The sequence below is a fragment of the Pipra filicauda genome, unplaced genomic scaffold (assembly GCF_003945595.2).
Source record: "Pipra filicauda isolate LSUMZ 115617 unplaced genomic scaffold, ASM394559v2 scaffold502_size411320_pilon, whole genome shotgun sequence".
Classification (NCBI taxonomy): Eukaryota; Metazoa; Chordata; class Aves; order Passeriformes; family Pipridae; genus Pipra; species Pipra filicauda.
The window spans coordinates 321293-338378 of record NW_024104646.1 but is presented as its reverse complement, the minus strand read 5'-3'; the positions used below and the strand labels follow the sequence as shown (position 1 = coordinate 338378).

The following is a 17086-nucleotide window of genomic DNA, read 5'->3' as shown; positions in this document are numbered from 1 at the left end:
GAGATCCTTTCCAGCCCAAACTATGCTGTAATTCTGTGAAAATCTTCACAACAGGCCCGCAGTCTCCAGTTGTGTCTCTGTGTGTGTTCAGCATGGATTAACTCCTCGCAGTTCCCACAGGCCACACCTCTCCTCCTCATTGCAGCACCACCATATCTCTGGGCCTGCTGAAGGTGCCAGGCAACCCTGATGTTTGCAGTGTTGGGGCAGCTTCTTCTCCTAGACAATTAACTGAAATAAAATTTGTAGAAATACAGGATGAAACTGGTCACATAAAGCCTCTTTTCCATCAAACTCCTCAGGTTAAATCTCTCACCCTTATCTGCAAGCTTGACATACGCTTGCCTCATTGTCATACACTCACGTTCATTCTCACTCTCAAGCTTCAATAATGTTGGGTTTGTACCTTTCTGCTCATACCTGCAACTGATGAAAGTTAATCCAGTCAAGTCTTTCATTCACAATTATGTTTTAACACTATTCACTGCTTCAGCTAGCTTGGCAAAGGGAAGCCTTCAAATCATGTTAGCTTGTAGTATGTAGCTATCCCCTTTTCCAGGATAATCAAGCAACACCTCAGTGCTTCATTCCTTACCAGTGCCTTGCAGTTTCTGTCTGTACTCTCAGCCAATAGAAACTGCTGGTTCAATAGCATGGCTGAGAGTTTTACATTTAAAATCAAAAGCATATTTACAAATTGACAGTCCTGGACTGGTTTGATAGGACAGAAAAATCTCCCTCTCCACCTCTACATCCAGCAAAACGAAATAAGCAAAGTGACAGTCATACCAAAACAGGCAATCATGCCATGTTAAAATTGACACAGGTACATAAACCTTCCCAGTGGCAAAAGGTTTCCTGACTCATGGCAGTAAATCCTTCCCCAACACAACCCTGCAGTTGAGAAACAAAAAAGTGCAAAGAAAGAACATACACACAATTTAGTATATTCAATTGTTTTCAAGATGTTCCAAAAAATCTGACAGTACTGGTTCCATGTGAGTCTAGGCTTAGAGCAGGCAATGCTTTCACTCTGTGTCTGAACTGTATTTCCATGTAACATAGCTGAATTTAAGAAAACATTTATGCATGGCTAGTAGATATTTGGCATCATTACCACAGAAATATATTTTATGCACCATGATCAGAATGAAATAAGTAAAAACTTAAGTCCTTTGTCATAACTGAACTCTACGTTCAGTTAAACTGATTAAAATGTTATCTAGATATTGGGATTACAGTGACAGAGACGGCCCAGTATATAAAACAATATACATTTATTTAGCACAAAAAGCTTCACATTCAAATAGAAGTGCATGCATGCTTTTTTTCTACAACTTTACAGCACTTCGGTTTCTAAAAAAGTGAAGAACCATCATGACTAACAGAAAGACATACTAATCATTTGACAGAATGACTGTTTTATCCTACAACTGTAGGCCTGAGAGCAGCTTATGAACTGTAAGGCAAACTAGGAACTCCTTCTCAAGTGACTAATCTCTATGCAGTTCCATTAACTCAAGTGGAACATTCACAAGAAAAATGTTTCACAACTAGGACACAATATATGACTCCAATGTTTCCTATGGTTTACAGCCAACATAATACGCAGCGGTGGCATTATATTGTCAGACAGAAAAAGACAGAGCACAAAAAGATTCACAGTAAGTTACCAGAAACACTTACTGACAGAGAAAAAAAATCCAACCATGTATGTGATCACATGACATCATTAAGCATAATTCCCATTTCACAGAAAACAGGTAAGTTGACATATAATGCTCAGAATTATGACATCTACAGACTTTAAAGCCTGCAACTTTCATTTAGAGACAAGTACTTGATATTATTTGGTAAACAAAAGCTGATAGCTCACAACTGACAGCACTGAAATATTATGTGAAATCTGGTTCCATTAGTGGCATAACTATAATCACTGGATACAGAAGACCATCCAATTATACTGGTAGACAGATTTTCCACAGCTTCTCCTTCACTGAAGTTCCATCACCTTAAGTGACTGACATCAAAGATGTGCTGCTGAAACTAGTTCCGTCTTCCCACCTGTAGTTATCAATTGGATTAGACTCCCAGAGTTTGGTCGATTCTTTCCTGTTATCCAGTCATAAAAGGTTCTGTTTTAAAATAAATGGATAAAACAGGTTGAGGAGGATAAAAAAATCCCTACTACTATCAAGTATAGTGACAGGAATAAAATAAAATAAAATAAAATAAAAGCCTATTTACTTTTCCTTCTTTTCCTACTGCTCTCTAGTGATTTCTATGCATTCTGTAAACCAGTGATGCGATCACTGGATTCAGACCCTCAAAGCTGAGCAGAGGTGCAGGGAAAACCCTAGGGCTTTATAGCACACACAGTGAATCTCAGAGGAAAAGACCAGGAGTATAAAATGTCAGAGTGGTGAGGTTTTTTCCAAGATAAAAAAAAATTGAAAGTGGAAGATGCGCCGCTTTAGTTGACTTTATAACATATATATTAGAAACAAAGTTTTGTGGCTAGGATAGAGTTGCTAAACCCATTACTCTGCCAACAGGCCATTATAACACTTCGATATTTAACTATGAAAGTGGTCACAGCAGAAGCACAAAAAGCCTTAAGACATCCAAAATAGTGCTGAGTAAGATGGATTCATTTTAGGTAGAACACAGAACACTTCTTATCAAAATGCAATACAGAAAGTGCAGTATATTCTAAAGGTCCATCAACCCTTGCAATAATGCAGACATAGCAACTGCCATGTTGGAACATTCCACTATCTGACAACAGCTTCCAGGGCACAAAATTCAAATGCCACGATGGAAAGGATTTCCTGCATCCTACCCAGGATGCAGATGTTGCCAATACTTTAACAACATTGGATGTTTTCTAATGCACAGACAATGAGATTTTCAGTTTTCAAAGCTGGGGTTAAAGTTTAGGGAATTAGAAATAAAACAAATCAATCAACCTAATTCTCCTACAAGGTTAAAATACTTAAAAGTTAAACTTCAAAAAATTAATTTGCAGAACTACAACATCTGGCTAAGCAGTCTCTCAGAGACTCTGCTCCAGTTTCTAAAGCACAATAAATTAATGATCTTTTTACGAACATTTTTAGGCTAACTAAATTCAATTGATGGGCCCTTTTAAAGAGCCACATCAGACAGCTGCATAGGCTGCAACTAAACAGCTGCAACCAAAACCATTTCTGACTCTGGCATCCACCTTAAAAAAGTTCACATAAAGCAGGAAATCAAATGTCAGAACTAAACTACTCTCTGAACAATTAGCAATAGGTAAATCCAATTTCAGCATCAGTTTTAAAAGACTTTAAAAATGTGTAAGAGTAAATCCCTTTGTAAAAAATGAACATATATCCAACTTTGTTTTTCCTCAAAGAGGCAAGACAGTTGTACCCTTATTTTCTTCCTTTTGACAGTTTACCCTCAGTGGAACGTGTGCTACTCCCCATCACAGGGCAGAAAGCAGTACTCATGCTGCACCTTCTCTAACAATGAATGAGAACAGTAAAGCAGAAAATTGCAGCCTGCCATTAGATAAGCTACAGTTGAAGTTTCAGCATTTTGCAACATCATTCAAGACAAGCCTTTGTAGATGATGAAAAAAAATATCTTTGTTGAATTTTTCTAAACAAGAGCAGGAATTTTGCCAGTTGAGAGAACTGAACTAACACACTGTAAACCAGGCAGTAAAGAATGTTTAAAAGAAAAAGAATCCCACCCAAGTTTACATGCCTATTTGCAGTTTATCTTTAAGCCAGGTGTCTCCTGCACCTGCTGTCTGCAATTTAATTTGTTTACAGGCTTTATGAGATTCTCTGGCTTCCAACTCCTTAAGGCTATCTCCCTTGCTGAAATAACTCGTGTAGAGAAGCTGAATTTGATGGAGTTGGGCTAATTTTCTCCAGTTCAGAAGCCTGTGCAATAAAACCCAATGTGATTTAGAAACATACACAATAAGGAGACAATGGAGGAAAAAAACTCACTCAAATCCAAAGCAGCTATTTAAAAAGAACATGCACTAAGGTGCAGCCTCAAGAGGTTCAGTGAGGAATTGCTCATGGATACTCACTCTGCAATGAATTCTAAGGGTGTCCAGGAGCTGAAATCTGCATCAGGCATTGATTTCCTGTTTGCCGGTGTATCTAAGGTAACCCTGTGATTAAAAAAGATAAGACAAACCTTTTCTTTACACAATCATTTTCCTGATGAGCACCACCTGCTTCAAATCATTGCTGTAACATATGCTTGACTTTTACACCACGTGGTATGGATTTCTCTTGCATCCTCCCAGCGTGTTACCAGCATATAGTCATCAGTTTCAACGTTTATCCAAGGCTCCAACCTATAATCTCTCACCTTTCCGGCTCACAGAGGAGTTGCCCATTAGGGCAATCACTTAGTCCGCAGCTCCCTTCCCACCTCTCTCATGCAGACAGGGAATGGCAGTAATATGCTTGTTCACATGCACTGCATAGCATATGTGTACTACATCCATGTTTTCAGACAGCCTCATGCCAGCTGCAAATGCAGCGATTAAGCGCACAAACATAGGAAGTTTTGACTTTGATTACATATATTTACACTATGCACAATGATATTAAGGGGTGAACTTTTCACAACTCCCTCATGAGATGCTGTTGACAATCCAAGATATATTTACTCTGGAAAAACTCACTCAAGGGCAGAATTTTGCATGAGAACTACACAAGTGCAGCATGTGCACAAATCCAGTGATCTTGGAGTCTGCATGCCAGTGGAAGGTGCTGTCAATTATCCAAACACATTTAATGCCATTCCTCTCCGACCTAAAGACATGTCCACTAAGAGTGTGCGTGTGTGTGAGGAAAACAAAAGCAGGGAGAATTCAGGTAGTGTTTGAAATTCCCATACAGGACTCTTTAGTCTTTATTTTTGGGTCCTGATTTAGAAACAGACCTAGCAAGAAAAACACTTCTAATTTTTGCAGCAGAATTGATAAAATTAGACATAGTGAAGACTTACTAAGCCATCCACTTCTTACTAGCTTTCCTCGTCAAAAAGAAAACTGTGACAGTTTTTTTCTTTTCACAGATCCTCAAAGTGACCTAATTTTACTAATCACGCATAGATATGCGGCACCTTATGAAGAAGCATCTTTAACCAAGTGAAAATGTGCCAAGTAATCCTTTGCTTTACTGCTATCACACAGCTAAGTCTAAAACTGTGCTGAATAGCTCATATCATTTTTAGAGTTCTATTTATACTGAAAAAAAGAGAAATCACACTTTAATGCATGGCTACAGTCAAACTGGTTGAAAATGAATTAAATTTTAATCCCAACATCCACTACAGTTTTGCAAAGGAAAGGAAAGGAAGGTAATCATGTTTAGGGTTTCTTGGATATCATTTTGTTCACACTTTCAAGATTACCCCCTTTCTCTGCGAAACTGTAAGGAGGTCTGAGAAGCTGTTTGTGTACTGTGAACAGGACACTACAAGCATATCTATGTGGCTCCACTTTACAGCAGTAATTAAATAAAACAACACAGGCAGAGACAACTAAGCAACTACTTACGGTAAAATGGCAACAGCAGCAGAACCAGATGGCAAGCCACTACTGGCACCAGCTAAACTCTGACAAAGCTGATGCACTGCTCCTTTGGCCATGCCATAGGCAATCATCCCTAACAATTTAAAACAGGCAAATTAGAGCACAATCAAAACAGCTCTCAATATCATCAATAACATGATAGAAACTCAAGACTGTTTAGTGAATATTAAGGCCACTTACCACAGCCAGAACAGAATCAGACTTTCAAAACATATTAAAACATATATATTAAAAGCAAAAAAATGGAAGAAAAAAAAAAACAAAAGCTTTCATTAGACATCCAGGAACTGTCATAAAACTCAGTTTACTCAGCACTATAGAAATAAGCAGCTTACCGAGTTAAGCACATTTAGTTATGCACCAAAACATGCTTTGAAGGATGTGACCTACAGGGCTGAGCTTACAAATGTAACAGTAAGTGTGAAGGTGCTCATAGACTTTTTTAAGGTGATCATCCATTAATTTTTATCATATGACTAAAGTATTTGCAGGTTTGGATCCAAATATATACGGTTCACTTCTCTCCTGAACTGTAATTCACTTGGTCAGAATCCCAGGTCTGACAGGGCCTTCAGGGAAAGCCACGAGAAAAAAATCAAAACGACCCTCATGGTAGAAAAACTACTAAATAACCTGCAGGGAAAGCAAACTTCTTCCTAAACACTGTTGTTTTCTAGGCAGATGGTATTTAGCAGTGCAAAAGCAACAGCAATGAGACCATAAGGCACACAGGTCAGGTACTTTCTATCTTTCTTTCTACCAATCCATATAGCTATACAGCCCCTTTCCAGTGTTCCTGTAGATGCATTTTGCATGTAGAAATATTTCTGTTATATTCACTTAGACAAATTGTATAGGACCCGTTTCTGCTAGGAGGAATCACGGACAGCACTAGCTAACTTATTTTATTGTCATGATAAAAATATTTGCAACTCTATCATGTTCTCGTCTTGCCTAAACCAAGCACTCTAAGTCTTCTTAAACCTTTTCATGCTTAACACATTTCTTAGCCATCACTATCACACTGCTGCTGTAACTATTAATGCGATTTTCAGCGTTCTTCAGTTTGCATTATCTGAGACAACATTTTCTGATAGGAAAAGAAAGGTAACACTAACAGCAAACAAACATTGTTTCTTCCAGAACGGCTGGTAGTAACAAGCCTAGCAAGGCATATTTGCAGAAATTGAGTAACAACTCTTTCCCAATTCTTCCTGAAGTTAATAAGTTGCATGTGTTTGCCCTAAGCACTGCTGTGATTTTTAGAAAAATCCAGACTAGCTGAAACCAGCTAGTTCAAAACAGGAAAGCAAATCACTTTGATTCCTGTGTTGTGGTCCCTACCTCCCAAAACCACACAAACAAAAACCATGAAAGTTTGCCAGAATTAACATTTTTTCATTTTTATGTGGTCAGTCAGCAGTACATTGTAAATGATGCCTTTTATCTTTGGACTATAACAGATGCAGCTGTAAATACAGAAGATAAACCATTAACTAGAAAATATAGCATATTTTCCCTGAAAAGTTTTATATTCATAAATTCAGTTTTCCTGAACAGTTTTATATTCATATATTGCATATGTTTTAAAATCTTAGTATTTGTGTCTCATAAAAATATTGTTGAAGTGACACTAATAAAAGATTAGGAAATAGGAGTATTTGTCTCAAACTTTCCTCTTGCTGCCTGTGGGCTTGTGTGTCAGTGCCTTTTTTTTTTCTGATTTTAAATTGCTCCCAGATTTCTTCCTCCATGCAGATCAACACAGTTAAGGAGCGAGATTAAAAATCCAATAAAGTTCATATTAAATAGCTAGCAGAGGGCAAAGCCAACAGTCAACAAGCTTATCTATGTCTGAAGCAAAGGTAGACTGGAATCAGAACATGAACAGGACAAGCACAGTAATCAGAATCAGTTGAGTCATCACCAACAGAAAAATTGGTCAAATAAGGACTCTGTCTTTCAGAACACAAATAGGAAAATTAACTTAATCTAAAGACTTACAGAGTGCTGTGTGCTTCTAGTCTTCATTTCCAGACTTTTTTCCCTATATCATATATTAGCCAAGTACATATCACCAAAACATGTAAAATATTACTTAAATACTGATTTTATGTGTTTGCACTCCAGCTTTGAGAAATTCAGTATTGCTAACTATAAAGTTACACTTTCCCTACATATTTCAGCAGCAATTTTCCATTTGTACTAGAAGTCAAGCAACTGGGGAGAGAAACCGCTGCTTCACAAACAAGAATGCTCAGACGAACAGACATCTCTAACTGCTGTTGTCCCTGCAACCACAGTGCAGGGATATAATGCATTGCATTTTACCTGGGGTTCCAGATAAAGCAGCTTGAGCTCCTGTGAGAGTCAAGAGACCGCCTTCCTTCAGATGTTTTGTTGCTAGGTGGCTGGAAATAGTCGATGTCCAAACACTCTGCTTCCACATCAGATCACAGTTTTTGTATAAAGCTGATTAGAAAGAGAATTAGTGAAATTAGCTAAAAGGTGGAAGACCTCTAATTCCAGTTTTCTTAGCGTCCCACAGAGTGCAAAAGCGCTATGACAACGTTTTCTACCATTTTCTACTTTCACAATGTAAAATATCCATTTATGTCTTTTGTATCTTCTTTTGCTTTGAGCCTGTAACGTCTGACCAAAAGGGAGAAGAGAAGGACACATTTTACCAGATTAACTCCAGACAGAAAACAAGGCTATTTTTCTTCCTGTATCTCTACAATAGTGGGTAAAGTATAAAATTTCACTCTGAACATTACATGTTTAAAAGCCTTTTTTAATCTGAAGGGCTTTGTCTGTAGCATGATTTTGGGTCACTAGGCAGTGCCTTCCAATATTGTATTGCACAGCAACAGCTCAGAGAACTGCAGGAGGCAACTGAGCTTCTATTCATAAAGGAATTAATCGGGAAACATCGATGTTTCTACTCAGCACTGTCTTTCGCAACTTGCCTGACACAGGTAACCTTGGCAAAGTCAGCTTAACAGTGCTGAAACTCCTCCATTTTAATAAAAATTGGTGTGTCAACAAATACCACTAAGGAAACGAAGTGCTGTGCAAATTTAACAGGCAAAGAAAATTCAGAGAAGCACTAAGAAGCACTGTGACTAAGCTATTTTGTACTTTTATGCTCTTGTCCTCTTCTGGACTTGGAAAGAAAGATAATCTCAAATACCTTTATTACCACGATTTTTAAGGATTCCTTTCAGATATCATTCATGTTTTCATCAGCACACATCTACCAAAATCTTACATTTGGCTTTGGCGCTGCCTCCAGCCCATCCTCCTGCTACACACAAGATCGCATCCACCTTTTCTTCACCAAGAAGTTTTCCAATCTCTGCTGTCACCTTCAATACATAGAACAAAAACATACTGAAAACACTGAATCAATAAGATAAAGGAGTAAATATCACAAATGCCTTAAAGTTACTTTTTCCCACCCATATAATTAAATAAAACAACACACAGCAATTTAAACAGCTATAGAAAATTAATATTTATGAGCCACGAACTCAAAACAAAATAATGTTGAAAGATAACTATAGATGACTGTCAGGCCAATGAAAGTCAGACCATACAGTGTGTGATGCCACTGGAAATAACTGACCTGAGCAGGATTGAAACATCTGACTTTTATCAATATTGTTAACAAAAATTATTACTGACTTTCTTTTGACCAGTTCTCTTCTAGGTATGGTGCTGTTTAACATGGGAAATGAAACTCCAGGTCTGATCAGGACTACTGGTGTCACTTTTGATGACAGTGCCAGAGATGAAGAACTAAAGATTAGCCTTCTTATTGCTTCTATCTAGACCACAACCATCAGTTTGAGTCTGGCCTCTAAATTTGAGTTTGTACGGTTTTAGACATCCTATATCTTTCTCTCTTTCTAATATAAGACCTCAAAACTGGTAATGAATTTGTTGGCCATGAATTTTCTCTGCCTAAGTGGACAGCAAACAATTCATCTCTCAACAAAAGAACAAAAATCCACTGGTTTTCAAAAAAGTGCATAGAAAATTGTGTTGCAAATATTCTACATTACTCTTTAAAAGCCCTAAGAGTTGAATAGCTATAATGAAAACATATTGCCTAGAGATTCAGTTTATCAGTAAGAGAAATAGGTTCAAAAGTTAAAATTCAAAAAATAGATCCTATATGTTGAGAAAAAAGCAAAACAGTTTTTAGGCTAACTCAGAGTCTGCCATATTTACATTTGTGCATTCCCCAGGAATCCCTCGGTGCTTTGAGCACATCATCTACCTATACACAGTGCATTTATAAGATAGGATATTTAAAAGAAGCATTGCATTTTAGGATGTCCTTATCCATCTTCATTACAGTCACCCGGTTCAGTCTGAAACTTTTAAAGTCACAAAGACAAAAACAAACCAAACTGCCTTATGTGCTGAACCTCCAATATCCAGGATCTTTCTGCATATACGTGCAGTTAAAAAGAATTACAAAAAGAAAAAGAAAAAGAAAAAAGAAAAAAGAAAAAAGAAAAAAGAAAAAAGAAAAAAGAAAAAAGAAAAAAGAAAAAAGAAAAAGAAAAAAGAAACGACAAGCAGAAGCATAAGGACCTTGGGGCTCGCGGTACGGCTGCAGAACCGCTACCGGCCGGACTCCTACTTCCTGCATGAGGCCGGACGCACTCCCGCAGCCGCGGGAGAAGGGATGCACACACCTGAGGGGAGGCTGAGAGCATCGCTCGGGAGAAGGGATGCACACACTCGGGGGTAGGCTGAGTGCATCGCTCCACCTCCTCACTCGGCATTGCCAGCCCCGCGTCCGCCGCCGACCCACCTGCTCGGCCTGCTCGGGGAAGGAGTCGGTGGCCCTCACCACCACGTTGGCGCTGGCATCCGCGTTCTCGGCCAGGTCGATGCTGGCGACCCACTGCGGCGGGAGAGGAAGGCGCGTTATCGGCCCGGCGGGGCAGGGGCGCTCCCCTCGGCGGGGCTCCCCCGCCTCGCCACCCCCCGGCCCGGCGCTTACCCAGTTCTTGGCCTTGAAGTACTGCACGCACTGGGAGCCCAGCGCCCCTCTGCCCCCGTACACCAGCACCCTGCCCGCCGCCATGCCCGCTGTCACACCCGGCTCCGGCTCCGCCGCCGCTGCCCGGCCCGGCCCGGCCCGGCCCGGCCCGGCCCGGCCCCGCCCGCGGATGCGGCCGCCCCAAGGGGCGGGAGAGGGGCGGCAGCGCCGGCCGGGGGTGGTGCGAGGGGCGGGTCCGGCTCTGCCCGCCCGGGACTGTGCCGAGCCGGGAGCAAAAGTCCCGGGACCTCGTCCAAGCCACAGCGACGGACTCTGTTACCCGCCCCCAGGGCTACTGCGGGGGTTAATTAATTAATTAGTGGTTGTGAAGGTCCCCACAGGGCTCGAGTAGCGGTAACCGTAGAAGTGCTGGCAATTATGGCCGGTTTCCTCTAGCACTCCTTTATCGCACCTGTAGCTTGAGTTACGCCGCTGCAGCCCCCGAGCACCTGGGATACGGCACGGCCGGCCGGGCCTCCCCGGCTGCGGGGGGCTCTGCGCGCCCCGCTGTCATTGAGAGCACTCCATACACATCACTTCTGTCCCTCAGCTAACAGGCTTTAGCGATGGAAGGCACCGCTCCGAGCGAATGGACGGCCGCGGGAGCTGTGACAGCTGTGACATTTAGAGGCTGGGTGGGAGCAAGGGCCGGGAGAAGGTAGCTCAGCACGGCTGAGGTGCCAGCCGAATCCTCCGGCCGGATTATCCGGTTTTAATGCTTTGCACCTTGCACACAGCTGTTTACTCGCTTTTTAAAATAATCTAAAAAACTGGATTCTTTTAGTTTTCTTTACATGAGGTTACAGTAAAGAACTTGATGTCATTTGAACATGACAATTAAGCCTCTGATGAAACATTAGCCAGGCGATAGAGATAGGATTACTTGCTGCAGAAAGAAGCATCACTGCACTACAGCATAATGAAGCTGTTACTTGCAGCCATTTCAGGATGTTGTCGCAGCAAAACATATTTTAGACTTTGATTTTTAACAGTACAGATTAATTGCTGGAACTTCAAAATAAAAGAAGAAGTATTTTGGAATGCCTGCTATTCAGCTGTGGATTTTGGAGCATGAGAAAAAATGGGAAATATGCCTGGCTGCTGCAGAGAGGCCTTGGAGATGATCCCTTGAAAGCACCAGGATGCCTGGCTGCTTTAAAAAGACGTTATTTGCCTTGGCTTCTCTAATAAGTTTTGTGTCTTTTATCTTAATTGTTGTTGCAATGGGGACCCCAAAGTGGATGACAGGAAAGATTCTTTGCAAAACAGGAGCTGATTTGGTCAATGCCACAGATCCAGAGCTGGTCAAGTTCATTGGAGAAATTTACTATGGACTCTTTCGGGGCGGCAAAATACGCCAGTGTGGGTTGGGCGGGAGGCATTCCAAATTCACAAGTAAGTACAATTTTGGTTGAATCTTTTGTCTAATGTCTAGTTCAAATATAGCACTCTATTCTTTTTGCTTACAGACCTTGTAGAATGCTAATTGTTATTATTAAATAAATTTGTGGCTGACTTGTGGTCATTATGGTTTGGTGTCTGAGTGTGAATATAAAATCCCTATCATTTCAAGCACACTTTTTGCTCCCAGTTATGTTCTATAATCCTGGAATCAAGATGGAGAAAAAATCCCTAAGGCTAGATGGAGAGTTTCCTTTTAGCCTCATGAAGGGAGTGAAAGGCATCTGGAGATGACCCTGTAAATCACACTTTCCCCTTGATTGACTCTTTCCATGCCAAGTGTTTCTCTGCCATCTGTCTGTCCTTACCTTCTCTGTTGAACTTCTCTGAGGTTTTTTCCCTTTAGGAAGCAGAGATTTATTTACTTGGCCACATCACTGTATTTCTCTAGCTGTCCTAATGCAAATGTCTGCCATAGTAGATACTGCTAAGTTTATTAACATGTTGAAGAAATTTTTACCTTCTTTTCTGCTAACTTTGGAGAGAAAAAAAAATGCTGAACTCTTAAAAAATGTAGAAACTCTTATAAATGTATTCCTTTTAACATAAAAGATTTTCTTGAGGTCTCAAAAGCACTCAGCTGTACTCTGGATGATTTCCAAATTTCACTCATTCTGTGCCGTAGAGAAAATGATAATTTGCATTGAAGATTTTTAGTTCAGTGTGCAGATTGACTGCAACTTAAACCAATATGAGTTGAAGCTGCTGCAGTCTCACCCTCTCCCTAGCCCACAGCAGTACTATCCTGCCCTATCCTTTGCAATGTCTCTGGTAGTTATGGTGGTGTAGTTCAGAAGTTAAGGTGGCCAAAAAAATTAACCTACCAAAAAATAGTTGTTTTCCTATAGGATTGTGGCTGACTACACAACTGCACAAGCACCTCTATAAAGACTTGAAGGCAGGTAGGACTGTGGGACTTCAGAAGGAATGGAGAAAAGAACCAGAGCAACCTCTGCTTAGATCAGCATGACCAGTTGTTAAGCTGGATAAATTTGGACTTGCTGCTTTTGCAATAACCAAGTTCTTGCTCAAGCTCTGACTGCAGCTGCAACTTCATGACATGGATATAGCAGTCATGGTCATCCAGTCTCAGTTCTCTCATCCTATCCTGTCAAAGAGAATGAGGAAAAAAATCTCTGTACAACCTTCTGGACTCGTTAATAAACTTTCTGATTTTTTACTCTGTAACCTGAGAGGAAGGCCTAAGGTTCCACCATCACTCTGGACTATATCGATTCATATTTGGAGTACATGATCCTACACTCCTTAATAAAGCTGTCACTGAAGCTAGTAAGAATTTTCCCTGTTAGAACTCTAAAATTGGGTCATTAAGTGCAATGGGTACAAATATGCATTTAGGTCAACAAGTAGCTCAGAGATTTTCCCTTTTAAATATTCTAATAACTATCAGGTTTGATATTTTCACAGTACTGGTTTCAAACAACAGTACACAAAGCTGTTAAATACTTTTGCACAAGGGTGAGCAGAACTCACTCTGGGGGTTCTGAGTTTTCGCTTTGAATGTCCCCCTTAATCTACAAGCATTCTGAATTTACTGGGGAGCAAGAACTGTGAGACTTTTCTTGTGGAATGAGTTAACATAAATGGACATCACATAGAGCAAAACAAGGCCAGCACCTCAAACACTGCAGTACTGCAGTAGCTCTGACACTTTGGAATTTGCAGTAATTTACTGTTACTAGTACAATGCCTTTCACTGTGTTAACTAGAGTAGGCTTATGGCTGGTACACTCTTTTTTAGCTGGGACAGTGACAGCATGACTCAATTGCCATAATAGGTATCCAGTACTATTTTGTACTCCTCGAGGTGTATCATCTGGTCTCCAGCTACTACTTCTGAAGGTGTCCCATACATAATGCAGCATGTATGTTAGACCCACGTGGTTGTTATGATAGTCCTAAGGCATCTAAGTTGGCATAAAATGCTTGTGTTTTGACCGCTGAATCAAGCTCTGAGAACGAGCTGGGGAAGCCAGGCATTTTGCCTATGCATGGCAAACACTGCTGGAATGTATCAGGAGCCTCTACGGCAATATCCTTCCTGAGGATTCTTATTTCTGCATACTAAGCCAGACTCCCTGGTCAGGTCTTTGGGATTTGGCTGAGAGCCTCAGAAAAGAGACCAAATAATCCTTACAATTACTCAAAAATCTCTGCTGGTTTGTAGGAAGGCTTAATTCTATGTGCCTTGCTGTTACACTGCCAGTTATTTTTCAGTCAGACAGGAAGCTAGTTTTTGGTTTCCCATTTCTCATATGTACTTCTGATTCTCATTTATTTCCCTCCCTTCTTCTTGTTGGAGTCTCTTCTGTAGCTCATATGTATACCAGGCCCACCTACAACCCCAGAATGAGCTACTGAAGAGGTAGAACTGTTGAATTTTTGTATGGAATATGTACAGTATGAATTTTTCTACATAATCTACTAGAATTCCGTCATGTCATGACCAGATTGTATGCCTGATGCTCACTGTTACATCTACCAATTATTACTGCCTACTTTTTATGTGGCTTGTTTAGACTTTTTTTTCAGTTATGAAGCACAGGAAGCAATCTGTTTATTGGTTTATAACACAATGTACCTTCCTTTTAGTAGCTTTTTAGTAATTAAGCAGTAAATTCTTCAAAACATGTATAAGTGTGCAGTGCTACACCACCTGAAGGTCTCTTCTTGATCACCTTGTATTTTAGGGTTCCTCTCGATCAGCCTCTCTCTTTCCTGTCAGTCAGCATGTCACCTACAATTCCCTACTCACATTTCTTCTGATTCTCTTACTAAAGGGCTGCAGGATAAACTAAATACTCAGGTGCACATTTCCCTGCTGCTGGCCAATCTGGCCCCCCAGTTAAGTAATTGAGTCTGTGAAGACAAAACCAAGAAAGTTATCACTCTTTAGAGACAGATGAGTGACAGGCTGCTGAGGGAGAGCTCATGCCTATAGTAGAACATGTGAGCACTTCACTGAAAGCCCATCTGACTTCAGTACTTTACAAGCTTCCTACAGATGTAGCTAAAGCTCTGCCAGACACCCAGAAAGGCATAAAGGAGTCATAAACACTAGATGAGAAACCAAGAAGGGAATTGGAAACTTAAAGTGAAAACCTGTGGGATTAGAAGTGTGAAATTAGGGCAGATCTCACTTGAGCTGCAGTGAAGAAAGGGAGAGAGAGAAAGAACATGAGAAAATAAACACAGAAAGAAGTCATACTATTTAAGGCAGCAAGGGCCTGGACAAGGAAACTGGGACTGTCAGACTTCAAAGGGATAAGACTGAAAGCATGGGACAGGAATGGGAAGCTCAAAACCATGAGTTTGGTTTGAGGAACAGAGATGAAAAAGAGCAGACAATACAGTAGTGGTGATAAAGACATTAACACAGCTAGATAAATAAACAAGACTTAAGCCTGAATCCTTATTCACAGACCCTATGTAAAGGATTATACCTGTAGCAGAATATCCCTGGTTTGTCTGATATACTGAAAAATAAAACATCACGAACTAAGATGTGTGTAACTAGCTGAACTGAACACCTCTGTAAAAAATATAAAGTAGTATAATTTGAGTTTGAAGCACCAGCACAGTGTGATGTTTACCGTCATCAAGAAAAACTAAATACTTAATATGTGATTCTTTTTTCTTGACAGTTTTCCCACACATGGTGAAAAAGTTGAATACAGGCTTGCATGTGATGATCATAATGTTCCTCTGTGTGGCCATTTGCTTTTCTCTGGTCAGTTTTGGATTCTGCATTCTTAATGCAATAAAAGTTCCTTACCGGGCTATTAAAGGTCCAGCAGGAGTATGCCTTTGGAACTTCCTTGCAGGTAAAGTTATTTACCAGCACTTTTTACTAGTCACATTCATACAAAATGGTAAAAGTTCCTTCTCTTGCCTTATTAAATATCTTGTTGACTCAAATACTTGTAAATAAAATGAAGTTAACAGTGAATTCTCATCTACCTAAACAGAACTGCCTGGTGCCATCTTCGTTTATCGTGTCTAGTCAACATTTAACAGGAGCTATGAATGCCAGCCTTTAGGTTCCATGTCACTGATAAAAGGACTTTATTACAAACATTGGTGTCATGTTTGCCCATACAATAAGGTGTTTAAGCCATGCCTGTGTCTATCCCTACTCTGTATATTGCTCACTGTGGTATTCAGTAAGTCTTGAAGCACAATCAAAATGTCTGTCTTGTTTGATTATATAACAAGGGTGAATACTTCTTTCATTTTGTTGCAGGTGGATTTGTAGTACTTGCAGTCACCAGCTTTATGGCTGCTGTGAAACTTCATCACCTCACAGAAAGAATTGCCAATTTTCGGGAAAATGTTTTTCGATTTGTTATCTTAGAAGAACGCTTTGAAGACTGTTTTTGGATTTGCGTGGCAAGTGCCACAGCACACGCAGTGAATTTGCTGCTAATAGCCATCAGTGGGATTAATTTTCCTAAAATTAAGCCTAAAACAGAAGAAGTGAATGTTACAGCAGAAGATATCATGTACTAATAAATCTATACAAAACTACTTCAGTTAAGTGAACTGTTGTAAAAGAAACAGCTTCTTGGCTCTTCAACCTTTGATTTGGATGGATGGTTTAGTTATCAACTTAGTAAAGATGTCAGTCTACAATACCAGCAATTAACATGTCTGTGAAAAAAGAAAAACACAAATACTATAAATACTGTTATTCTCAAAACTGACTGCTATCTGCAGTAAATATATGCTGTTTCTCAGATTTTAGAAAATTCACACTTTTAAACCTTTAGAAAATTAAGGTAAAATATGATTTCATCAAAACCAAGTCTCTTTTTTGTTTAGAAGAAAATTTGTTATCACAAGTCTCTGAAAGGTTGTTTCAAAACAGAAAGAATAGACATTTGCCAATTACTTTAATTATCTAGAAAATGCTGAGAAGGACATATAAAATA

General features: G+C 40.0%; 2 protein-coding genes across 2 annotated transcripts; one reads left to right on the top strand and one right to left on the bottom strand.

The window, feature by feature from the left end:
- Window positions 1-1258: 1258 nt before the first annotated feature.
- QDPR (quinoid dihydropteridine reductase) lies at window positions 1259-10769 on the bottom strand. Its single transcript, XM_027727458.2, has 7 exons — window positions 10635-10769; window positions 10443-10535; window positions 8886-8982; window positions 7946-8086; window positions 5579-5687; window positions 4094-4177; window positions 1259-2135 (listed from the first exon to the last, which is right to left on the bottom strand). The coding sequence occupies exons 1-7, from the start codon at window positions 10716-10718 to the stop codon at window positions 2027-2029; spliced, it is 717 nt and encodes a 238-aa protein (XP_027583259.1). The 5' UTR covers window positions 10719-10769; the 3' UTR covers window positions 1259-2026.
- Window positions 10770-11312: 543 nt separating this feature from the next.
- On the top strand, window positions 11313-16682 carry CLRN2 (clarin 2). The gene is made up of 3 exons (XM_027727459.2): window positions 11313-12068; window positions 15800-15979; window positions 16399-16682. Exons 1-3 carry the CDS (start codon window positions 11816-11818, stop codon window positions 16662-16664), a joined length of 699 nt encoding a protein of 232 aa, XP_027583260.1. The 5' UTR covers window positions 11313-11815; the 3' UTR covers window positions 16665-16682.
- Window positions 16683-17086: the final 404 nt, after the last annotated feature.

Bases quoted from the DNA above. Each gene is read 5' to 3' on its own strand.
- QDPR (XM_027727458.2), bottom strand. From the start codon at position 10,718: ATGGCGGCGGGCAGGGTGCTGGTGTACGGGGGCAGAGGGGCGCTGGGC. The intron at 8,087-8,885 runs GTAAGATTTTGG...CTTTCTAATCAG, and splicing joins AGGCAGCGCCAAAGCCAAAT to CTTTATACAAAAACTGTGAT. The intron at 2,136-4,093 runs GTGAGTATCCAT...ATTTTAAAACAG, and splicing joins CCCTTAGAATTCATTGCAGA to AACCTTTTATGACTGGATAA.
- CLRN2 (XM_027727459.2), top strand. From the start codon at position 11,816: ATGCCTGGCTGCTTTAAAAAGACGTTATTTGCCTTGGCTTCTCTAATA. The intron at 12,069-15,799 runs GTAAGTACAATT...TTTTCTTGACAG, and splicing joins GAGGCATTCCAAATTCACAA to TTTTCCCACACATGGTGAAA. The intron at 15,980-16,398 runs GTAAAGTTATTT...ATTTTGTTGCAG, and splicing joins CCTTTGGAACTTCCTTGCAG to GTGGATTTGTAGTACTTGCA.